A 26,141-nucleotide genomic window follows, 5' to 3' on the forward strand; every position below is an offset into this window, starting at 1 on the left:
GTGACTGGAAAGACTTCTTTGAAGAAACACAACTGCAAACATCCAGACATAACACTAGATGGCAGTCGTATGCAAAGCATGTGATCTACAGCTCACATGCCTCGAACATAATATTTTGACATACAACTGAGCTTGGGACGGAAAAAACAAAGGAGCAGACAGAAAAGCAAAAATAGGGGGAAAGGCAGGAGAAAAAGAGAGGGGAAACTGGAGAAAGGCTATCTCTTGAGGAAAGGGAGAAAGCTGCTGAGAAAGAGAAGCTTAGGTCTTAGGTTCTTAAGGAAGCTAGTAATAGGATAAATGATTTCCCCTCCAGTCCTTATCAATCTTGCAGTAACGTACCCAAAGAATTGACCATAATTAATATGCCTGGCACCAATATATAAAGTGGGTCAAGAGTTATGAGATTGTACACGAGGCTCAAGAGTTGGGTGAAAAGTCCAAGGGGACAACTCTGCCTCGTCGCCTTCCTGTTGAAAGGACAGTCCCTCCCTGTCCGTTTCCAATTTGTTCCTGCTTTCTTTCCTCCTTGATGGATATATGCTTTAATTGTCAGCACAGACACTGTGATTACGTATGGTTTGGTGCATTTGTTTCTTGGTATTTTTCTAGCTCTGACAGGTTGCAGAGCAGCACCTTCACAGCTCTGATCCCACCTTTGTGCACTGGCTTTGGGACTGTGTCATCCTTTAATGAACAGTTGCGCCTCTCATGAGGGCTTTGTGCAGATGCGTCATCGGGTCGATCTAATTGGAGTTCCTTATGGATTACATCCCATTCGGGAGATAGGGGGTTCCGCCCAATGCGCTCCTGTCCCTGTTTAGGGCATGGGCTGGTCAAGGTGGCAATCTGTGTTTCAGGGGCACTGTGCATGTTCAATACTTTCTTAAACTTTGTGAATCATGGCAGTACAAGCGTCAAAAGTGACCATGTCAAACAGAGCAAAACACATTCTCTTTAACCCTCTGAGGGCCATGGCACCACCAGCCGCACACATGATCAGGATCACTATCAAAATGAAATGGTTACTTACCAGCAGGAGTAGTTTTGCAGCTTGAACAGTTTTCTGGATTCACAGTTACTGTAATCGTAACCTCTCTATGGAGAGTAAGTGCACTACAAGCATTAACTATTGAGGAACCATACATGCAAATCCAAAACACCTACCCTCAGTTCCTACCTAAGGTAGCAAGCAAATTCCACATGAATCAAAGCATTCAACAGGCAGTCTTCTTAAAAAACTCACAAACACGACTAGAAAGAAGCCTTCATACCCTGGATGTGAGAGCCTTACTATACTATCTACAGGAGCAAGACGGAATCAATTGTTTGTCTTACTCCAAGTCCAACAAGTGTGCACCTGTGACAAAGGGACAATTGCACGTTGGGTTGTAGAGGCAATTCAGGTATACTATTCCTCAGCAGGAAAAACATTAAATTCCCAGCCAAGAGCGCATTCAACAAGGAAAAAATGGAGCAACCCTAGCCTTTATGGCCAATGTGCCAATAGACACTATATGTGCAGCCGCTACATGGGCATGCCCATCTACCTTTACCAAGCATTATTGTGTGGATATACAAATGACAAAGGAATTGCAGGTGGGGCAGAAAATATTTTAACACCTGTTCGCAAACTGTTCCACATCTTACTCCTGCCATCCGAAGGTAGGGGAAACGGCTACATAATCTAATGCACAGCATGTGAATCCAGAAAAGGATTCATGCCGCAGAACAAAAATGGTTACTTCTTAATGGGAGTATTTTGCGGCTTGAATAGTTTTCCGGATTCACATGCAACCCACCCACTTTCCCACAGATGAGGAAAACAAACAGTTGGGACAAAAGATCACATGAAGAAAGGAAAAAACTAAAAAAGAAAAGTGAAGACATACCCTTATTTACTAAGGAAAGAAAAAAAAAAGAATCCGAAGTTGGCTACCACGCACAGTAACTTCCGGGGCACCGTCTGACATCACTAAAAGGATGGACCTAGAACCAAATGATGTTAGACGACACCTCAGTAAAAAAGAAAAACAAGCATTGGCATAGCCAATAGGTCTCGCCTTTGGGACCTTATAAGTGTTTAGCCATGCAACAGTTGCATAACTAAATACTTATAAAGGTCCCAAAAGCGAGACCTATTGGCTATGGCAAACGGCCGCGAAAGTGATTGCGATCAAACATCAAAGCGGCCGTGTGGCCGCGAAAGTGAAAGTAACCTCGGTCAAGCGCGGCGCGCGCGCACATGCACTGTAGCTCTAGGCTGGCCTGGTAGCACTTTTTGGAGCCCTCACAAAATGTCTCGCCAGACCAGCGCATGCGCTGGGTCAGGCGAGACCTAAAAAATTGGAAACAGAGACAATTCCGGACCCAACCACTAGATGGTGGAATAATGCACATCAAGTGAATCCAGAAAAGGATTTATGCTGCAAAACTATGTTCACCACATAAGTGTTTCTCCTACAAGAATTACAGTGTTTACCATGCAAGAGTTTCTATGTTCAATGCACAAGTGTAACTATTAACTATGTATATGTTGTGGAATAATCTTCCAACGCATTTACGCTACAGGCATCAGTTACAACTTTTAATCTAAAATCCAACAGTTTTGTAATCCTGTGACAATGCATTTTAAGCACTACATAAAACCAAACATTCTTGTTTACCATGAGAGTGCAAGTAAACTGTTCACACCAAACCTCAAATCCCCAGCTTGAAAGAAACAGCTGCTAAGCCTTGAAGTGAGACTAAGCTTTAATGCACAAGGGGAACAATTGTTTGACTTAGTCACAGTAAAAAACAACATACAAAAAGACACCAACAGTAAAAAGAACATTTTCTGAACAACAAGTAACTCTGCCAAGTGGTAACGTTTAAACCTGAGTTTTGAGCCTAAGTGGAGCGGGCATCACATGAAACATGAAGCCCACCGTCCACTAGACAAACTACATTCATGTGGTGCTGTCGTACTCTGAGCCCGTTACCTGTAAGGTGCAGTCTGGCTGCATTCTGCAATGGCGAAGGACCTCTACGCGGTCTGCCCTGAGGTTATACACTGAAGGCTCACAGCCCGGTGGATCAGCCACACCATGCCATGAAGGCACAAGGTGTTCAAGCATGGCTCTATGGTCCACCACTAATAACCCTGGCACAACTAGATGCCTCTAGTCACCATAGCTCAAATGCTGCACCCTACTGTGGCCTTCTGGTCCACTTTTACTGCCCTCTGCTCCCGCATTCTGGCCCCACAGTTCACTACTGCTATGCCACGTTGAGCCTCTAATGACCTTGATTTCACGTTATGACCCTTTGTTCGCCATCACTCCCCCCAGGACAACAAATGTACCCACCTTCTTTTCCAGGTGTGTCCCTGGACCACTAATACTAGTCTTTGGGCACTGCTAATGCCCTTGTCTCTGGGGACAATTATGGGTATTCCTCTGACCATTGATGCTTAGGTTTTTAATGCCCCGTGGCCCACCACTAATGCTCTTTTCATTATTGCAATGGTCACTAATGTCCTGGGTCCCTCAGTAATGCTTCTCTCGCATGATCACTGCCCTTCTGCGCCTTCCTGCCCTGGGTTCCATCATCGACATTCCTCATGAGACACCACTGACCCATGTCCCACTGAGGCCAGTAGCCACCATTAATGCTCTTGTTCATTCTCATAGCCCAATAGCACACCTGAGTCCTGGGACCCATCAATGATGTCCTTGCTGGAGAATCCTTGGTCCCCTGGATGTGGGATAAGATTAAAGTGTCCGAGTTCCCCATTGACACATGGGATGCCCACGTCCTTCATTAGACTCCCCTTTGGTCCACAGCTCCGTGTCCAACCTGTTCCGTCACTGAGTTGTCCATTACAATCTCTGAGCTTGGCTGGCCCTGGGACATGAAATCCATACGCTCACCATCAGGCCACGCTTGGCTGTCTGTGCCATCACATGTGCCACCTGCTGGGGAGCAACCTCTGGGGAAGATGCCGGAGGATGGACATGTGTTCTCTAGCGATACCATAAACTGCAGCTGCAGCAGGGCACTGGCTGCATCCTTCTCCAGCATCGAGCGTTGCGCAAATCTGCTGCAAACCGCAGGTGGCGGCTCTCGTCTCTGCTCACCCATCCTCACCAAGGAGTTGGCTTCAGTGGCCTTCACATTTTCCACTTTGCCATCAGTCTTTTGCCCTCTGAGCTGCAGCTGATAAATTGGGGTCAGCACTCGAAAACCATCTTTCCATCCCCACTCGTTTACCACCCCCTTTTCCGGCGTTCGGCGGGTTGGAAATTCTCTTTTCTCACACCTTCCAAGACTAGAATTTTTTGGGACAGTCTGATCTAATTGCCTCTTTCTGTGTCTCTCTTGCATGCGGAAGTCCATGCTCTGAACACGTGGTGACTTCTTGTGGCCCTTGCTTGCATTGGATAAGTCAATGGTGGAACAGTCCAGATTGTGGATGGAGTGCAATTTGCTCATTGGTTGTGGGTTCAAGTCACAAGGGCCCAAGCGATCCCCTGCTGTGGCCCTGAGGGTGCTTGGCCCAGCTTTGGAATGCCATGTCTTGTCTACTGATGATGGACATCTGTAATGTTCTTGCATGTGGCTCACTGGTGCAGTCAGGTGCATGTCATCAGCGTGATCATGGTGTGGCATGTCCAGCAGGGCACTGAGTGCTTCATGCTCCGCCATGGACAACCACTTGGCCTGGGTCTTGGAGCCGCAGGGGACAGCGCCTTCAGGCTGCTTCGGCAACTCAACAGCTGGAAAGCGGTTCTCCACAGGCACTGTAGATGGAGCTGCTGAGAGCGAATTGCTTTCACAGACTGACATGATAGGAGGCGGAGTTTCAAGGCGGAAATTCTTAAAGATCTACAAAGAAAAACAGCTTGTTTTAGAAGAAGCATTGTCTGCCTGAGAGAAACAGGAAGTCTCCCTTTGGGAGCATACTATTCTAGGTCCATGCACAACCACCATTCCTTCATGACTCCACAATGCAACAACTCTCTGCTCTAGCGAACTCCATCCAATCCTGGGAGTTGGGGGCCCTCGTTACAGATGTGGAACCTAGACCCGCACTGCAACATGAGAACCTGGGCCTGTCATGCAACTCTAGGACTTGGGCGCATGTGACATCCTGGGAACTGGACCCACATGTAACTCCAGGAGTCAGGCCCTTGCACAACCCAGGACCTTGGGGCCACATGCAATGCAAGGACAAGGGCCCCTGCACAACAACACAGGCTGGGGCTGACGAGGCTCATGTCCTTTTTCTGGCTGTGGTCCCACTGGGAGCTTCCAAGAGTATAAGACTTGGGAAACCTGACATCTTGGGAGCCAGAGTACTCTAAGCAGGGCGCAAGCCAGGGATGCGGGCACAAATGCAATACTTCAGTAGCCACAGGCCCCAAAGGTATCAAATGTTGCACCACTTTAGAGAAGCATCTCCAGACCCCAAAGTGTTAGTTCTTCTACTTTTATGTTTTTTTGTTGATCACGCCTGTAAGTGCTTGTGAATGTGTGGTTTACTCATTGCACATTTTGATATAACAGCAGAAGCTTTTTAATTTGCACCCTTGAGGATAAAGTTGAGCTCTTTAGGGAAGACCTTTAAGATGGAGTAAGCCGGTGTCTTAAACTGTATGAAAATGGTTAGAGTAAATAGCAAATCAAGCTACTCTCACACTCTTTATCAGGATTGTATCTAACAGGTCGCCCTTTATGCGACATTGCTTTTTCAGTCATTGGTTACACAAGACAGTGAACTGCCTGGGATTGAACACTTCAAAATATATCTAAATACACCAAAAGCAAGATTTGAGTTGTGTATGAAGAGCTGCTCCTTAACAGTGAGAGTTGTGTCAAGATGTGTGGAAAGAATTATTTAGGTTAATAGGACCAAACTGGCTACAGACTCTACATTGCTAGATTTTCAGAATAAAAAATATTTAAAAAATCATTAGCTGAAGAAAATGAAGGAAAAGTTACTTACCTTCGGTAACGCCTTATCTGGAGGAGACATAATCTAGCCACCGATTCCTGACCTTAGAATTTCTCAGGCGTCAGGCTGGATCCGAAGACTTTTGCTTGAGCAATACCCTTGTGCGCCGGTAGGTGGCGTCAGTCGGCTCCGCGTGACGTCATCTCGTAGTTGGCATCATCTGCAGCGGAAGTGACGTCCGCTTCACCTAGAGTCAGTTACTTTTCACGACTTTCCACACCAGGAGCACGGAGTCATGAAGTGCACTGACAGTGGTGTGTTTAGCACAACTAGGGCCTGAAAGGGATCAGCCCTGACCCTATAAACCTGTCCACATGCAGGGAGGATGGGTCGGTCAGTAAGGAATCTGTGACTAGATCATGTCTCTACCAGTTAAGGTGTTACTGAAGGTAAGTAACTTGTCCATCTGATAGAGACATCTAGCCGCAGATTCCTTACCTTTGAAAAGATACCCAAGCAAACCATCCCCGGAGGAGGAACTGCGGACAAGTTTAGATGTGGAAGTCCTGCAGGACAGAGCTGACAAAAAGGCCATCCCTGCGAACTTGACTCGCCAGGCAGTAGTGCTTTGTGAACATGAGCAGAGATGCCCAAGTTGTTGCCGGACAAATGTCAAGAACTCGAACACCACGTTGCAATGCTGTGGTCACTGCCTTAGCTCTGGTGGAAGCAGCTCTTAAGCCTTCAGGAGGCTGTTTTTTGGCCAGAGCGTAGCAAGTCTTGATGCAGAGGACGACCCACCGCGAGATAGCCCTCTTCTGTACCGCACAACGTTTCTTTAATCCAACGTACTGCACGAAGATTTGGTCGTCCACCCGGAACCCATTAGTGCAGTCAAGGTAGAACGACAGAGCTTTTTTGGGGTCCAGACAGTGGAGTCGCTCCTTCTCTTGAGAGAGGTGTGGAGGAGCATAGAAAGCGGGCAAGGTGACAGATTGCCCAACGTGGAATCGTGTTACCACTTTCGGTAAGAAAGGGGCCGTACTGCGAAGCACAAACTTATCAGGGGTCAGGTGAGGAGGCTTGAATGACAGAGCCTGCAATTCACTCACCCTCCTGGCATAAGTTATTGCCACTAAAAAGAATGTTTTGATGGAAAGCAGCCGGAGAGGGCAGTTGTGCAGAGGTTCGAACAGAGGGCACATCAGGAAGGTGAGAACCAAATTAAGGTCCCACTGAGGCATGGTGAATGGGGCAGGTGAGAACATATGTGCAAGCCTCTTAAGTGATCTGTGAGAAAGTGGCTCTGTATATACTGTTCCTTAATAGGTACAGGGTGTACAGAGTCCACAGACCCCAAGGGTTTAACAGAGGTTAAAGTTAGATATAACCTTACTCTCCACAGTGGTAGCCTGGTCGAGCAGTAAGGCAGTATCAGAGGACAGTGTAAAGCATTTGTTGTACACACTCAGTCAGCAAATGGTTCCTCACACTCAATAACTGAACTCTAGGCCAATGGTTTGTCTATAAAAAATATATGCTTGTTTTATTTTAGAACCAACACTTGGAATTAAAATATACTTTCTCGACAGGAGATGTTTCATAAAAATACTTTTGTATATGCAATAGACTTTTTAGTAAACAGTTACAAGTAGTTGCAGTAGGCAACTCTATTTCTAAACACAATACATTGAGCTCAATGATAAATTCAAGTTATATGCAACAGATTACTTTTTAGATTACTTTTGTAATTCCAGGCCTGGATCCTAGATCCAGTCCTGGGTCAGTTCTCAGAATCAGCTGTTGAAAGTCGACTTTGGTACTGTAATGATTTTTAACTAATATTTAGCTATTTCAAAGGTTAGCACTTAGAAAATATTTCAGAGCAAACAATCAATGATTCCCTATGGAAGGAAATGTAGGTTACAGGTACAGTAGGTTATCGTTACTTTTGTAATCCATTACTGGGTGTCTAGACTCAGTACTGGGACCTTTATCCAAAACAGGTAAGTAATTACGTTTTCAGATGTTATACGATTTTTAATGAATATTTAGAAATTGCAGAAATCAACACTTAGAAGAAATTTCACAGAAAAGCAGTCAATGGTTTCCTATGGAAGAAAAATGAGTTAAAGGAAAGTATAGTTGTGGGTACTTTTCAGAGTCAGTGCTGGGCACCAAGATCCAGCACTGGGAGCTCACCTAAGAGCAGGTGAGTAAATTAGTTTGTCACTCGGCTGATTTTTGGTGATTATTTGAAGATTTGAAAAGTTCACACTTAGAAGAATTTTCAAGAAGAAGCCAGTCAATGTTACCCTATGAGGAAAATGAAGTTAGCGGTTTAAGGGTAAGTACTCGACTGGCAGAGTTGAAGTTCTGGGCATAGACTCAGGGGTCCCCCAGTGTCAGGTAGGTACAGTTAGTTCACCCTCAGCGGTTTCAGGACGGCCGGGTGCAGAGAGAGTTAGGCCCAATGTTATCCTATGAGGGATAGGGGGGCCTTGGTTGGTGGCTGCTGTCTGGCAAGCCACGCCGCTGTGGGAGCTGGGCTCCTGGTCACTTACTCAGGGCAAGTGGGGAAGTAGGTTAGAGTAGAGTTTTCACTGCCAGAGCCACTCGGGCGGCTGGGTGCAGGGTGCTTTTGAGCCGTCGGGCGCTCAATTGATTTCTATGGGAAATCTCCGGTTTGGAAAAAGACTGCAGGCTCGGGGACGAGGACTCTTCAGGTGCCACCACCACTTTGAGAGGTAAGTTGGGTAGTTGGAGGAAAGGTAGGTACCCTGGGATTGGGCACAGAGGGCCGTGGGGCGCCGGGTGCAGGGGTGCCTTTTGGTGTCGGGAAATCTTACCCTCTGTTGATCGCGGTTGGGGTGGCACTCTGTTCTGAGGCTGCAGGCTTCTCCATGATTGTCGAGGGGGGTCCTTGGGTGCCGGACTCGGGGTTACAGTCGCCGTGGGGTCGGCCTCGTGGGTTTAGTTCACTCCGGCTCCGGCCAGGCCTGGCGGGTGCAGAGTGGGCTGGGATCGCGGTTCCGGGCTGCTGCCAGGGGTGAAAGGTAGGTTCTGAGTAGAGCCTCTACTCATGGGAGTCCCAGGGAATCAGAGTTTAAAGGTAGCCAGGTCCTCCGGGGTTCCTGAGGTTTCTGGCCACAAGAGATGACTGGTTGGAGCAGGAGCAGGTTCAAGGGTCGACAGGCTGGTAGGGCTGGGGCCAAAGCAGTTTGTGTCTTCCTCTTCTTAGCAGCTGCAGGGCAGGTCTTCTTTCTTCTAGCTCTTCTTCGGATTTTGGAATCTGGAATCTGGGGAAGGAAGGTTCAGGGTGCCCCTAAATACTAGATTTAGGGGCGTTACAGGTAGGTGAAGGGCCTAGTCCTGATTGGGTAGGGCCTCCCATCTTCAAGATGGCGAGAGCCCGGAGATGTGCTTCACCTCGCCTCCCCCACCTGAGGGGTGGGGTTGTGAAGAACTTCGATTTTCGATTGTGATCGTATCGACCCGCCATTTTGTGCTCCGCCGCCATCTTGTGTTGCCCTCACTCAGGCAGCACGACGATCTAAGTCTTTTTCTGCTTTTTCTGCAGCTTCGCGTCAAAATTAGCCTTCTGCCTCTATTTGCAAAGCTGGTGTTAGGTTTGGCCGAGTACACTAATCCCTGTCTGGTTTTTCTAATCCCCGTCTCAACTATCTGTTGGTTCATACTATTCTCCTCTGACTTTATCTTATCGTCTGGCCTTCGCTGTCCTCTGCTAGCATTCACAACTGTCCTCCAATACACACAAACGTATCTCGCCACCTGCAAGTTAGTTGTGGATCTGTTAATGAATTAGTTTGAAGGAGGGGTGACAAACACAGTTGAAGGAAAGGCTTCTTCGAATCATCTGATACTTTGTTTTCAAACCTTTCCTATTGGTGCTGTCCTGTTTTTTAACTTTTCTTATTGGCTCTTTTCTTTATGTTCTGGGTGTGTATTTGGTTAATGTATATTTCACCTATGTGGTATATAAGACTGTGCACCACGGAGTCAAGTGGCAGTCTCCTGAGAACCTACCTCGTGTACTTCTGGGACAACTGTACTAGCTGCAGCTAATAAATCTGATCTTTTACACCGACAGAGTGTCCCCGTGTCTCTGTGTAGCTAAGCAGGAGAATCCAGGAGATTAAGGCATACCCTGCCCCGCCAGGTCCAAAAGGTTCTGGTTCTTCAACTGGCGCCCAACGTGGGGCGGCTTCAGTGGTACCGGTCCTGCCCGAAGGTCGTGAGGAACCCCGCAGGAAAATTCTGGAGGAATCGCAAGCCACGTCAAGCGACCCCTGTATGTCGAAAGTGGTCCGAAGGTCTTTTGCAGCGCGGTTACTCCTTCCTGACAGCTACTGACGACTGCTGCCCTGACTGCCGCCCTGCCTTGGCCCTTCCTTTGATGATGTATGGTAAGGCGAGATGATAGACGGGCCTCTGTTGGTGTAAGAAGATGTCCTTAGTTAAGTATTTCGTGGGTCGCGCCCACAATTTTTGTCCTTTGTTCCTTAGTACCTCTGGTTCTTAGATTCGACTATTGCAATAGCCGAAGCCGAGGGTAAGTGCATTTGTGCTGCGTAAACTGAGTTTTACCCCCTTGAAGTTTGTGAACAGTCAGGTGAAATCACGAGATGCCTGGTCTGACTAAGTTTGGAAAACTTTGTTGCTTTGGTTGTAATAGGGATTCCCGACTTGAGGACTCTTGTCCGATTCCTTCGGTTGGAACTCCCACGTATGAGCTCTATTCAAAACATGGTATTGGCCCCATTGCCTTTAACGAGACATGGACCCGATACACGAAGAAAGATGGTGTTTTAAAATGGCCAGAAAATGGTAGTTTCGATTCTGATGTGCTAGATAATTTGGAAGCAGTTTTATTCAAAAGAAAAGCCCAGCCGGCAATGTTTGACTCTTTCCGCCTTTGGCGTAAGGAAGCCAAACAGAGAGAAATTAAGCAAGCAAAACGAGATAGGAAAGCACAGGGTATGACTATTATACAGGCTGCCCAACAATTCAAAGATGATGAAATTAATAATGCGATGGGAATTTCAGAAAGACAGCATCGTATGGCGATAGATAAATGTTATCCGGTATTGCCTGTTTCCCCTTCCGATAACAAGGAAGATTTAGAAGAAGATCCCCTAATGTCCCATTTATTGAGGTTGCCTCCGCCCTATGTACAAGGTACTAATGCACCCCAGTTGTTACAGCCTGTTCAGCTGCCAGTGGTACCTCCGCCAGTTCCGGCTTTTCCGCATTTGCTTCCTCCAGTATTACCGTCTCTGCCAGTTTTGCCTTTAACTTCAACTTATTTGCCCTCATCTCCTGATCTTCGATCTCCTTTGCCTTCTGCTCCTCCTGCAATTACCGGTTCTCCTTCCACTAGTTCGCCTAATACCTTGTCCCCTATTCTTATGTCCAATTCTCCGTCTGTGCGTAAGCGCCTTACGGACACCGTCACTGGTATTCTATCTCCTTTCTTTGAAGCTTTAAATATGTCTCCGGCTTTTGCTCGAAGACAATCTCGCAGTCAGTTCCCAGATTTTGAAGAACGAGAAAGGTTGGACTCTCTCGCACGTAAATGGATCAAGAAGGGTCCTCAGTATAGTGTGCCTGATATCATGTCTACCTTCTCACAATGGAATGCGCCTACACAAAGATATGTTTTTAATGCAATGTGTGATACTCTCATTAAAGAATGGGAGGATGTGAATTCGAGACCAATCCCACAAGATCTGTTAGATGTTCAGGCTGATTTTGATAAAGGACTTGTTGTGGGTTCTAAGGTTGAGAAAGCTGTAAGGACACTTATTTCTTATAGATCCTTATTGTCCTCTCAGGCTTTCCTTGATTCCGATCCATCGGTTAGACTGACACTGAAAAATTATCCCATGAGAGAGGTTCCTCCAGTATGGAAGGAAGAGGTCGCAGCAGTAGGTGCTAATCCAGCTATTCCTGCTCATTTTCAACGTATATAGGTACATGTTCCATGGAAACAATCTGAAGTTTTGGCTCTTAAGCAGACTCTACCGGATCCTCGTAAAAATCCTGCAGGCTATTATAAAGAATTATCATAGACAGTTGACGCTTGCATCATGAACCTAGCTGATATCGATATGTTGATGGGAAATGTAGTCCCACAGGCAATATGGGCTAGGGTTCGTAAAGAGAATCACGCACAGGAATTAGGTGCTAATTGGGATGTTATAACTGCCACAGATAGAGACCAAGTGGGTGGTGCAAAGCCTGACGCTTTGATTTCGGAACTCCCTGGTAGGATTATTACATTAATGAAAACGATGATGCCTGCATTGAGAGTTAATTGGGATAAATTAGCAGCATGCAAACAGAAGAAAGACAAGAGTGTCTCTGATTTCTTCACTAGTTTTGAGGAGACATTTATTGATCGCAGTGGTCAAGATATGGCTACAGAGGGTGGTCAGCGATTAGTTGTGGACAAATTTGTATTTAATTTGCTTCCCGAGCTGTCACACAAATTGAAAGATTCTGAAAGTTCATGGGCTGTTTCTTCCTCTGCCCAGATATTGGCTACTGCACAATATTATGAAAACAGAGATAAAGAAGAAAAAGAAAAACAAGAGAAAAAGACAAAAGAATTAAAAACAAAGGTTCTGTTGCAACAAGCTTATCCTCCTTGCTATGTTCAGCCTCAGTTTCAACAGCCTCCTCAGTTTCAGAGGTTGTATCAAAAACCTGAGCCATACATTCCGCGACCTTTGTTAGGACCTAATCAATGTGCCTATTGTAGAGAAGAAGGTCATTTTAAGAGTAGTTGTCCGGTTTTATTGCAGCGCAATGGAGCATTATCTGCTCCACGAGGTCGTGCTGGCCTCCAGTCCGCAAACAGAGGTCGAGGTATATCAACTCAAGAACAACGTTCCCTTCCTCTTCCCAATTCTGTGAATTATTTTGATCAGCAAAATATTAGAACTACACAGTATTACAATGAGGATTGTTATGTAGAAGGCGAGAATGAGAGTCTTCACACTAACTAGGACAGCCATGGACAAAGTAAGGGAGTTGTGTCGATTCCAGTAGATCAGAATGGACCCTATGTTAATGTCACTACAATGGGTGTCTCAGAGCCATTTCTCCTAGATACTGGTGCGATGAGAAGTTCTATCATTCATTCCAAACTCCCTGGGGCACCTTTGTCTGGCTTAACGAATGTTTCTGTAGGATTTTCTGGCGCCCCTGTTCGTAACCCGGTTTCTTGCCCTTTTCCTATTTCAATTGGCCCTTATGATTTGGAAGCTCCACTTCTCTTGACGAATGGTTGCGGTGAGAATCTGTTGGGTCTGGACTTATTGAAAAGAATGCATGCTACGATATATTGTTCTCCTTCTGGTGTATATCTTACTTTAGGACAAAAACTGATCTCTCCAATGTATTTGTCCAAAGATCAGTTTCCACCTGAATTGCTTTCTCTTCCGGCAACGCTTTGGGCCACGGGTCCGAACGATGTGGGTTGTCTTGAGATTCCACCTTATGTTGTCACTCTCAAGCCTAATGTTGAATTGCCATGTATTCCGCAGTATAGAATTTCCACTGAAGGTGAAAAAGCGCTTTTGGAAATCATTCATGATTTGATTCAGAAGGGTGTGGTTGAGGAAACGAGAGGTAACATATGCAATAGTCCTATTCTTCCTGTTCTTAAACGCACTGATCCTTCTCAGCCTCCTGTATATCGTTTCGTAATTGATCTTCAGGAGGTAAACAAAATTGTTGTACCACAATTTCCTGTAGTCCCAGATATCACTGCGCTGTTGACGATGATACCTTCCACAGCGACTTGGTTTTCTGTTATCGATCTAAAGAATGCCTTCTTTAGTATTCCCATTGCTGAAGAGAGTAGGGATATTTTTGGCTTCTCTCTTGGAGGCCAAAGCTTCCGGTTTAAGCGCGCACCTCAGGGCTATTGTGAAAGTCCCTCTATTTACAGTCAAGCTTTAAAATGTCATCTTGATGCTTTTCATTTGCCGTATGGTGCTGCTCTTATCCAATACATGGATGACTTGTTGATTGCTTCTGATTCAGAAGATATGTGCAAAGATGTGACTGTTGCATTGTTAAGCCATCTGTTTGATCTGAATCATAAGGTTTCGCCTTCAAAATTACAATATGTTCGTAGAGGGGTTACCTATTTGGGTAATCTCCTATCAAAGGAGGGACGACGATTAACCCCAGAATGAATTCAGGCGATTGCGCAAATGTCTGTGCCATCCACACAAAGGGAGGTACGTGCCTTTCTGGGTATTACTTCTTATTGAGGGCAGTGGATCCCTAACTTCTCTTTGTTGGCCAAGCCTTTGTTGGCACTCACTTTGAAAGATACGCCTCAGCCCCTTCCATGGACTGATGAATGTCAGAGGAGTTTTACTGACTTACGTACTGCTCTATGTTCCGCTCCTGTATTGGGTACTCCCGATTACAGTAAGCCCTTCACACTCTACGTTTATGAAAAAGAAGGTTGTGCGTTGTCAGTTTTAACGCAGCTATTTGGAGACAAACAGCGGCCATGTGCATATTTTTCGGCTACGTTAGACCCAGTAGCTAAAGCATTGCCTAGTTGTCTCAAAGCAACAGCAGCAGCAGCGATTTCTATTCGACAGTCTGCTGGAGTGGTGTTAGATAACACACTTATTGTTATGGTGCCGCATGCAGTGGATAACTTACTAAACCGAACAAAAACGCAGCATCTTACGAGTGCTCGTTTGTCTGGATATGAGTTGACGCTTTTGGCTAATCACGTACACATCAAATGATGTAATACTTTAAATCCAGCTACTTTGTTGCCTCTTCCAGTAGACAAAGATGACCAAGAACAACATGATTGTTTCCTCCGTACCGAGGAAGAGACAAAAGGAAGAATTGATCTGAAAGATACGCCGCTAGACAATCCGGATGGAATTCTATGGGTGGATGGTTCTTGTTTCAAGCTTGATAATGGAGATACCGTTTCAGCCTATGCTGTTACTACTTTACATACAGTTGTGGAAACCGCACGTATCAGACACAATTCAGCCCAAGCAGCAGAATTGATAGCTTTAATGAGAGCATGTGTGTTGTCAAAAGGAAAGAGAGTGAACGTGTACACCGACAGCCAATACGCCTTTGGTGTAGCGTTTAATTTTGGACGTCTTTGGAAAGAAAGGGGTTTCTTTACTTCTCATGGCACTAAAATACAACATGGTCAATTAGTGACTGATCTTCTTGAGTCACTTTCTTTGCCTGCCCAAATAGCAATTGTAAAGTGTAGTGCACACAAAAAGATTACAGATGATGTTGGTCGAGGAAATGCATTTGCAGATGGAGTAGCGAAAAAGACAGTGAGAGACGCTACAAGTCGAATGTATGTGGCAGGTCCTGCGAATTGGGTTAGAGAGAGAGGAATGTATGAGGATACAGAGGAAAGCGTAAGAGCGATTCAGAAAGAGGCTACAGAGAAAGAGTTGAGCAAGTGGAAAGAAAGTACAGGAATGTTGGATGAGATGGGATGTTGGGTGGAATTGTCTGAGCACCAACGTTGGCTGTTACCAGACGCCTATGTACTGCCAGTAGTCACTATGGCACATGGTCCAGCTCACCTAAGTGCAAAAGGTATATGCAAGCTTCTGGCTCCAGTGTGGCAAAATGAAGGAATCCCGAAGTGTGCAGACAATGTAGTGAAACATTGTATTGTTTGTTTGATGTACACTCCAGGAAAGAAAACCCCAACTCCAGCAGGTCACTTTGCTCCTCCGACATATCCATTTGAGGTGCTGCAGATCGATTATATTCATATGGAGCGATGCAACAACTTCAAATATGTTCTGGTGGTAGTATGCGCCTTTTCAAGATGGATAGAAGCATACCCTCTAAAAGACAATACAGCCTTATCCACAGCTAAAGTTCTACTAAAAGAATTTTTCCCTAGGTTTGGTTTGTCGCGCATTGTCTGGAGTGACAATGGGAGCGAATTTGTGGGCCAAGTCATGCAGAAAGTTTGTGCGGGTCTTGGTATCAAGCAAAAGTTCCATGCGGCAAATCATCCACAGTCAGCGGGTTTAGTAGAATGCTACAACGGTACACTAAAGTTAAAACTAGCGAAAGTTCAGGCTAGTACAGGACTCAATTGGCCCGATGCTTTACCATTGGCTCTTCTGTCCACCAGAACTGCAGTACACTCTTGTTTGGGACTTAGCCCTTACAAAGTGGTTTTTGGACGCCCGGCTAATGTATGGAGAGTCCCTCGCCCTAAGAAATACTCAGACTTACCATATCCAATGTTGATTGACTATTTGCATGACCTTACGACTAAATTGCGTGTTCTCCATTAACAGGTTCAGAGTGCTTTACCGGAGGTTTCCACAGACCCAGGTCATTCCATCCGACCAGGTGATTGGGTCTGTACAAAGAATTTCCAAAGGACGAAAAATTTGGAGCCTAGGGTGGAAGGAGCCTCGGTTAGTACTTTTAACTACGAGAACAGCAGTCAAAGTCGAAGGAAAGAAAAATTGGATTCACGGTGTGCATTGTAAGAAAGTGCCTTTGCCTCTACCCTACGATCAGTGGGTTCGTAGGGGTGTTGGTGACACAGAAAGTGAAAAAGTTCCACGATTCGTACCTTTCAGTGATGCACGCCTGAATGGAACATTGTCTGAGAAAGAGGACGACGACATTCTTCAGGAAGCAATACCATCACATCGTCGCTTGAATACGACCAATCCGCGAACATTGTTCCGAGACCAAACAATATCTGATAAAGAACATTATAATTTGAGACCTAGACCAAAGAACTCTTAAGATTTCTCTCTCCTATGTAGTATTCTGTCCCGGTTGCAAGGTCACGGTAGGAGTCTTAGTTGAGACCTGAGTAGTGGCAATAGGTCTGCAGGACTTGCAGTGTCATAGGACGGCAGACAATCGTGACTAAGTGATTGAGGAAGATTTCCGTGAGCATCCACTTAGAAAGATGGAGACTACATTAGGCAAAAGAGAAAGTAAAGATAAAAAGAATCATTGTAAAGAAATGTATAGTCGCTGTGGTATTGCTTTATGTATTATTATATTATTGTGTATTCTTTTGGCGTGTATAAATTGGATTGTTATTGCCCTGCAGCAAAAAGTTGTCTCTCCTTCTACCTCTTCGTCTTCTTCTACTGTCTCTCCACATCTATTTCATACACTTCCTCAACATGAACTCAATAGGAGAACTGAATATTATAATAACTCATTTGTCCAGTTGTTACATCAACATCAATTAGTGATCAATACAGCTGACTGTTCGGTGTGTGGACTCATGCCATATACCGTAGAAAAAGGAATGCCGTATTTAGTCCTTCCGTTCTCCTATGAAGGTTCTGCTTGGGCTTATTTTGTTATCTTCTCCAATGCCTATCAAAGCAAATTCAGACGATCCGTTAGTTCACGTGTTAGTGATCCGGATTTTAGTCATAGTTCGTTGATAAAAGGAATGGTAGCTATGGCTAAAATCATGAAAAATAGTAAGATCTCCATTGACGAAAGAAAAGCGTACACTAACTGGAATGTCACCCATTATGTCACTAGCCTTAGTGATAAAGTTAAAAAAGGAAAATCTCCACCGATTTGGACTATACCACATCAGGGTAATTTCTGTTTACAGATAAATGGTCAGTCTGCTGACACTGTACAAAGAAATAGCTGTTCCCACACATATGTCTACTCCTCTCAAAACTCGCCTCCTCTAGTGCCGTCTCAAGGCACATATTCCATTTGTTATAATAGGGCTTACACATGGTTGCCGACTGGTTTCTCCGGTACTTGCTATATAGCTTTCCTTCTTCCCCCTACATACACCGCTTCTGCAAATCATCATCAAAACAGATATGGCAGAGGAATTATTAATTCCAAGGACAAGAGGGAGGAGATTTCCTCAAAGGATTTCTTCCTTTTTGGGGTCCAATGGCCAACAGCAGAAATATAAGGCAATTGGTTTGTGTCGTAGAAACCACCATAGACATCACTGTAGGAGCCTTAAGTAATATCACGGCAGAACTACAGGCAGATCGTCTTATGACTTTACAAAACCGAGTTGCCTTAGACTTTGTTCTTGCAGACCGTGGTGGAGTATGCAAATTGATCGGTTCAAGTTGCTGTATTTTCATACCTAATGACGCTCCGACAGTATACCAAGCTATCTCTAAGTTACACATGATCTCTGAGTCGGTTCATCAGAACGAAGGAGATTGGTCATTATTGGAGTGGTTTTGGGGACTACTGTCCAAATGGGGTTGGAAAGTATTGACATTCCTTGGAGTAGTTTTAGCCATGGTATTCTCATGTTGCCTTTGTATGCACTGTGGCCCCGCCATCTGCGACCTTTGTGCTACTATGTGCATCCCTAAACCCAAGTCACAAAGAACAGAGAATATCAGAATGATGCTACAGCAACAGCTCGATGAACTTATGGCCATCGACATTGACTCAGATTAATGTGAGTCTGTGTATCTTGCCTGAGTTCTGGCAAAAGGAGGGTCTGAAGAACTTCGATTTTCGATTGTGATCGTATCGACCCGCCATTTTGTGCTCCGCCGCCATCTTGTGTTGCCCTCACTCAGGCAGCACGACGATCTAAGTCTTTTTCTGCTTTTTCTGCAGCTTCGTGTCAAAATTAGCCTTCTGCCTCTATTTGCAAAGCTGGTATTAGGTTTGGCCGAGTCCACTAATCCCTGTCTGGTTTTTCTAATCCCCGTCTCAACTATCTTTTGGTTCACACTATTCTCCTCTGACTTTATCTTATCGTCTGGCCTTCGCTGTCCTCTGCTAGCATTCTCTCGTTTCACAACTGTCCTCCAATACACACCAACGTATCTCGCCACCTGCAAGTTAGTTGTGGATCTGTTAATGAATTAGTTTGAAGGAGGGGTGAAAAACACAGTTGAAGGAAAGGCTTCTTCGAGTCATCTGATACTTTGTTTTCAAACCTTTCCTATTGGTGCTGTCCGGTTTTTCAACTTTTCTTATTGGCTCTTTACTTTATGTTCTGGTGTCGTACTTTAGAATTTGGGACCGCGTAGGAGATAGGGCCCTACCCCTGTCTATCTCGGTAATAGTGAACCGCGAATGGTTAATGCGGTATGTACAAGTGCTTTTTGTAACATTTTAGCTATGAATGCACTGTGTATACGCTATTTTACATCACTGCGTGGGTTCCATTTTGTATCGGTGGCCATTTTATGATTGCCCTCACATAGGCTATGTAGTGTGAAGCGAATACGGGCCTTTTAAAGCACATGTGGCTTTCTTTGACTTTTCTGTGACCTGGGCAGCTTGGCTCCGCTGCCCCAGGTCAAACTGGTCTCACGAGTTCCCCGTCCTCTGGCTTCCTGTGATTAGCATCAGGGCTTGACACACAATAAAGTCTTTTCATGCTACACAAGCCTCCAGATAATCTCTTTCACACCTGACTGTTCCTGCTTTATGGCTTGTTTCCCAAAACAGGAGATGCTCATGTTTATTGGGGCCTATCGATATCTGAGCTTTACTGTGTAAATAATTGCGGGCTGGCTTCACTGGAATGTGGGATGGTCATCATGACTCTGCCTTTTCGTTTGTAATGTAAACTTTAAATGACCATACCATAAACTTAGGAATGTATGCCTGAGGCAGGAAAATCTGTATTTAAGAAGAAGCCCGTTTCTGTGATTTTTAGCAGTCTCCTGAGAACATACACGCTGTTGTACTTCTAGGACGCCTGTAATTGGTCTGCAGCCAATAAACTGATCTTTGACTTCACCCAGAAGACTCTGTGTTTCTGTAGGTCTGAAACAGGAAGAACCCCGAAGTCATAGGGTGTGTTCCCCTGCACCGCTGGGCTTAAAATACCCAGTACTTCACTGGGTGTGTATTTGGTTAATGTATATTTCACCTATGTGTTATATAAGACTGTGCGCCACGGAGTGAAGTGGCAGTCTTCTGAGAACCTACCTCGTGTACTTCTGGGACAACTGTACTAGCTGCAGCTAATAAATCTGATCTTTTACACCGACGGAGTGTCGCTGTGTCTCTGTGTAGCTAAGCAGGAGAATCCAGGAGATTAAGGCGAACCCTGCGCCGCCAGGTCCAAAAGGTTCTGGTTCTTCAGTTGGCAGGCTGGCACATCCCCTGTCCTTATTTGGGGTTTCCGGACAAGCGGAAGTGGGGGATTGCAGTGGCCTGGGGAAGCTCACAGAGGCGGCATGCCTTTGAAGCTTCCCCCTGCCCATCCTGGGGGAGAAGATTTAGCACCTCGCCCAGGATGTGCATTGTTGCAGGCCCAGGAGAGCAGGGGCTCTCCTACCCAGGGGTCCAGCAACATGTCTGCTGTGTGGCAGCCTAGGCAGCCTCAGAACAGACGTGGATTGTAGGTTAGGTTTTAGGGGGCATCTCTAAGATGCCCTCTGGGGTGCTTGGTACATTAAATCCCACACTGGCATCAGTGTGGGTTTAATGTGCTGAGAAGTTTGATACCATACTTCTCAGTCTTCAGTGTTGCCATTATGATGCTGTGGAGTTCGTGTTTGACGAGCTCCCAGCACCAAGTACTCTAAATGACAGCACTGCACTTACAGTGCCCAGGAATGGACCTGGGTACTGTAGGGGCACAGGGCTCCTGCTCCTGTGCCCACACCATTGGCATTGGGCACCCAGCTAGAGGGGTGGCTGATATATGCCATGGCAGTGTAGGTGATGGGCATGGCATACAGGGATGTGTGCCATGTCGACTCTTTGTTTTGTCTTGCACCCAGACACCCAACCTGCAAGGGCAGTGTGTGTGTGCAAGGGTACAGGGCCTCTAAGGGTGGCACAATGAGTGCTGCAGCCCTTAGAGGCCTTCCCTGGTCACAAGGCCCTGGGTACCTAGGGTACCATTTACCAGGGGCTGACATGGGGCCAGGGTTTGCCAATTTGGGTTTTGTGTTTTTAGGGAAGGAACATAGGCCCTGGGCACCTGATTGGCAGGAGTCCAGGGCACACTCAGTCAAAGTACATTCAGCAATTCAGCAAAAAGTGGGGGCATACCATGCAAGAAAGATGGCACTTTCTCACAGTTTGGACTATCCATCGTGAGATTGTCGCCTTTGTGACGGGCGCTCCTGTGTTGGTGTGTGCGTAGGCCACAAACAGCTGTTTGGGTTTGCGAGTAAGGTTCCGTTCTCTGTAGGTAATACAGTAGTGCTCTCCTTACATCCAGGGTATGGAGGCTTTTTTCTCCTTTTGTTTTTGGGTCTTTGAAGAAAACCGGCAATAGAATATTTTGATCTAAGTGATATTTGGATACCACTTTGGGCAGGAACTGTGGGTTTTGCCATCAGTTATGTGAGCACTGTAGTTAGACTCCACATGGGCACTGGAGCTGTTCTAGGGGGAGCAATTCTTTTAAATCCTTCTAGGAATCGTTTTATGACAGGTCTTGTGAAGAAGCTTTTGCAAGAATTTCCTCTGGTGTACGCTACGATGGTAGCGAGGTGCACTTTTATGCAGGTGTAGTTGTTGTGACTGATTAGGAGATGAGTTTTCTGTGTGTCAATTGAGTTCATTTGATTGTTAGCGGTGTACCAGGTGGTGTATCATTTCCATTTTGCAGAATAGCATTTTCTTGAAGTCTGTGTATTTGCCTCTTTTAGAATTTCCATTGTTCGTTGAGGCAGGTTGAGGTGACCAAACTCTACATATTCAGGTGCCAAGCTGCTAGGTGTAGCGTAGTTGGTTCCGGGTGAAAGATTTAGCCCTGTTTCATTGTCAATAGGTCTTTGTCCTTCTTCATTTTGATTATTTGTCTCCTGGACAGTTCAAGCAGACTTGAGTACCATGTCTGTCTCGGCCAGTGCGGGGCAATGAGAATTAGATTTGTTACTGGCTGTCTTGCTTTCTCTAGGACTCTTTGTGTTAGGGATATTGTTGGAAAAGCGTTTGCAAATGTCCCTGACCAGTTTAGCGACAGGGCATTCCCTTTTGACAGGTGATGAGGAAACCGAGGTAAAGAACTGGCATTTCTTGTTCTGTATTGTTGCAAAGAGGTCTATCACTGGTGTTCCCCAGAGATTGAAGATATATTGTATAGTTTTCTGTTCCCATTTGTGGAAGCAGTTGTTTTGTCTGCTCAGCTGATCTGCTGTTGTGTTGTATACTCCTGGTAGATGTATTGTTTGCAGATTGATTCCTTGAGGGACTGCCCATTGCCAGATTTCCTGAGCTAGCTTGCTCGGTGCAAATGATTTCGTACCTCCCTGTTTGTTGAGGTAGAACATTGTGGTGGTGCTGTCTGTTTGAATCAAGACAGTTCTATCTTGAATGTGTCTCTGAAACACTTTCAATGCTAGGAAAACAGTTTATTTTCAAGTAATTGGTGTGCTTTATGGAATCCTGTTCATTCCATTGACCACGTACCTTTAGCTGTTTGAAGTGCGCTCCCCATCCGTTGAGGGATGCGTCTGTAGTAATTGTCAAAGAAGGAGTTGGGCTCTTGAAAGGTCTGCCCTGTGTTATGTTGTTGGATGCCCACTATCAAGATCTTCCTCCCGAGGTTCGGGGGTTGGAGGTGATTCGAAAATATCCTCTTCTTCTCCTTCGGCGTCATCCGCCTCTTCGGCTACGACGTTGTCAAGTTTGGTGATTGGGACTTTCGGATTACGGAAATCTTTGAGAGACAGATCGAACTTCTTCTAGAGGAGTGTCGCTATTTCGGCCATGAGTCGTTTCCTCTTTATTTTGACTTTGAGGGTTCTCTCAGCGTTGAAGAACGGACACTTTCTCTTTTTGATCGCGCTTGCCTCTGGTTTCGAGGCATAGCGCCTCACTTTGGGGGTTCGTGTTCGACCCTCGTTTTTGGCGTCTTATGCGATTTTCCCTTGGTGTCCCTTGGCAGGGCCCGTGGGCTGACCTTCGATTGCCTTTTTCTTCAGCGTTGGGCTGCCTTAGGTTGTGCCTTGCTTTCATGGCCCTTAGGTTCCGACGGATGTATATAGTGTCTTACCTTATTCGTCTTCTTCCCTGTGTCTATCGCCTTCTTGTGGGCGTGTGCTTTTTCGGGGTCTCCTTCCAGAATTTCGACGTCCGATCCCTCGTGCGTAGATTCTGCTGGCACTCCTTGGTCTTTGTCGTCACTGGACTGGCCAAGGTCCTTGAGGGAAGTTTTCTTCGAGGTCTGAGACATTGTTGCGTAGTGGGCCTCTCTTTGCTTTTGGTGAGTCCTGAGAGTTTTCAGCTGGAACATCGGGCAGGCCTCACAGTCCTGGTCTTTATGGTCCTTGGGCAGGGCGAGGTTGCACACGTCGTGTGGGTCACGTTGTGCGAACGTGTGGTAGCATAAGGAGCAGAACTTGAAGGGGGTATTTTCCATGACCCCTACCTCACCATTTGTCGACCGTAGAAGTCTTCTGTAGTGTCGATCCCGGAGTCCTGTTCTTATCTCAGATTACCGTGTCGATGATCGGTGGAGTTCACTGGAACTTTCTACCTTTTCCTTTACTTTTCACGTTTATCCTGAAAATCTTCAGAGCTTCCCTTCTTGCTTCAGGACCCAACGATGGAAAAAAAGAATCTGAAGGTGGCTACCATGCACAACAACCTCCAGGGCCCTGTCTGACGTCACACAGGGGACATACCTGGCACCAAATAGTGGTCGACAATGCCCAAAACAAGAGAAGTAAAAAACCCAAAAAATACAAGGACTAATCCGGACCCAACTACTAGATGGTGGAATAATGCACAGCATGTGAATCCAGAAAAGGATTCATGCTGCAAAACGTTGGTTTATCAAAATAAAAAAAGAATGGGGCTGGTTCCGCCGGCAGCGTCTGGAGTCTCGGGGGGGGCAGCGCCAGAGTAGGTTGCAGAGGCATGACCGGTGCCAGTCTGGATCCATCACCAGATCCATAGGGGGCATTGGGGCTGGAGTGGAACACGATGGGCGAGTGTTGCTCCATCTCCTGGAAAGGCAAGGAGGCGTGGAGCCAACCGAGGCACAGGTTTCGCAGAACAAGGCCTAGAGCGTCGATACTGCTCTGTCACGTCAGCCGATGGACAGGGAGAAGTTGAAACGCGGTTCGACTTCTTGAGTTTCTTATACATCCTACCCGATGACTTTGAGTGGGAGGATGAGAACTTAGGAGGACTCCCGGAGCAGTGCCCGGACCTTCCTCTTGACTGGGAATGAAACCTCCCAGGGGGGAACGTCATGTGGTAGAATGCCAGGCCACAAGCAGCTTTAGGGACCGCTACATCAAAGCTTTCGGAGCCATGGCCCGGCAATTGGAGCACGACTTCTAGTCGTGGACCGCTCCAGATATCAGACAAATTAGGTGTGGAACTGTCACTGACATGGCGCGATGGCAGGAGTTAAAGTTAAAGGTTAAAGTCTTCTTCGACATTGAGGAAAAACCTTCCCACCAAAAATAGTAGACAAAACGTCGAAAAAAGCCTTTTCAAAAATTTACAGAGGGTAGCTCTCGTCATGGATCTGTGCTAGCTGGCACGGAAAGAAAAGAACTGATGTCAGCGAGCCGAGGTAGCTAGCGCCTACATAGGTGGCGTGGACATCACTTCCGGCACGGACATTAATTATGACGTAACCCGGAGCCGACCAACGCCACCTACCTTCGCGCAAGGGTATTGCTCGAGCAAAAGACTTCGGGATCAAGCCTGGCACCTGGGAAATTCTAAGGGAAGGAGTCTGCGGCTAGATGTCTCTATCAGATATTCTGGGTTTGCAAAGACTATGAACCTCTATAGAAGACCAAAGTATGAAAGGAGCATAGTGTTAAAAGTGGATCTGGGTGAGTGGTTTACCAGAGAAGCGGCCTATAAACTGTATGTCTGTCTCAACTTCAGATTTGTAAGGTACACAGGTGGGGCGTTACTGTGGTTGTCGTGTATCTGTTGTTCCTAACACAATATGATTACGGAGTAAAACAAAAAAAACTCTTGAAACTGTGCTAAAGAAATACTTAAACATACCTAGTGAACCATGAATTATTGCGGACAGTTTTGCCTCTTTCCAACAGCAACAAGGACATTTTCATAGCCATGTGTTGCAGTCTAGCACCCTCTTCTGCCTACTTGTGGTGGTGCTGAAAGGTAACTGCCTACAAAGGCCTTAATGTAACAATGAGTCTCAATCAAGTCATCTACCGGGTGTCTAATTCTGTATCACACACGCGCGCGCACACACACACACGCATTTAGTCTCATACTCTGTCCCAATCCGACAGTTATTGCTCAGGTGTCTAAATTCACCCTAGAGTCTCCTACCCGCCCCACATCCACTCTCCCAACCTGCATCTTTATTCTGGCTGCCCACCAATCCAATATCTGATCTAGCCCCTAGAAGCCCCTCAACCACTCTCGACCAGTCTCATACCATGGCCCCCTTGGTACCTGTTGAGAACGGCTGGACAGGCAGTTGTAGACGCGATGCCCGGGTGGAAGAAGAGGGTCCGTGAAGAAGAAATCACAGGTGTCGATGGGGAGAACTAAAAAAAGGAGAAAAAAGAGATGTGAGGAGATTCAGATAACTCCTCCCAAGAGGCAATGCGGGCACAGAAGTGTGAGCCACTGCATGATTAAAACATTTCCCTATCGCATGTGTCTCTTGCAGCCGACCCTGGATTTATGAGCACTAGGACAGGGCCGTCGGATTGCCCGGATAAGAATAATTACCTTCTTCCAATGGGTACCGACTTCACAGAGACTGGGCACTGGAAGGCTTTATCTGGATTTATAAGTGGGCACCAGCCTTGGCCATGTGAACTCTGGCCTCTACCAGCCATACTCTCTAAAGCTGGTCTCATGCTTCCCTCCCACTGAGGGCTGGCGTTGGTCCCACGTAGGCTAGACCGAGGCAGCCATTTTATCTGGATTAACAACCTGATCTTCAAGAGGGCGAGATCCAGGTGTTTCTACCATCAGCAGCTTGATCCTCTGGCTGAACTGAGCTTTGAGCCCACCTCTGGCAGGAACCTAGGCAAGGGGAGGCTCAGGGTTAGTGTTAGCTTGGCCGACCCATGTGGATTTAACGAGAAGACGGGAAACACCACCCCACACAGAAGGTATTACAAGGGACAGCAACAAGATGAAAGCACCAATGAAGGCACCAAGACAGGTCCTGTGGATCGGGCCCCCACCCCTCCAGCCCACGGGGGAAATGCCCGGTGCCCACTACGGC

General features: G+C 46.2%; 1 protein-coding gene across 1 annotated transcript in view; it reads right to left on the minus strand.

Moving 5' to 3' along the window:
- Window positions 1-2,630: 2,630 nt before the first annotated feature.
- Window positions 2,631-26,141, minus strand: part of SAP25 (Sin3A associated protein 25) — a 262,512-nt gene continuing 239,001 nt past the window's right edge. The window contains 3 exon segments of the mRNA XM_085638087.1: window positions 2,631-3,867; window positions 3,870-4,869; window positions 25,355-25,449. Of these exon segments, the coding sequence (XP_085494213.1) occupies window positions 3,650-3,867; window positions 3,870-4,869; window positions 25,355-25,449 (1,313 nt within the window). The 3' untranslated portion in view covers window positions 2,631-3,649.

Source organism: Triturus cristatus, chromosome 12, assembly GCF_964204655.1.
Source record: "Triturus cristatus chromosome 12, aTriCri1.1, whole genome shotgun sequence".
Classification (NCBI taxonomy): domain Eukaryota; kingdom Metazoa; phylum Chordata; class Amphibia; order Caudata; family Salamandridae; genus Triturus; species Triturus cristatus.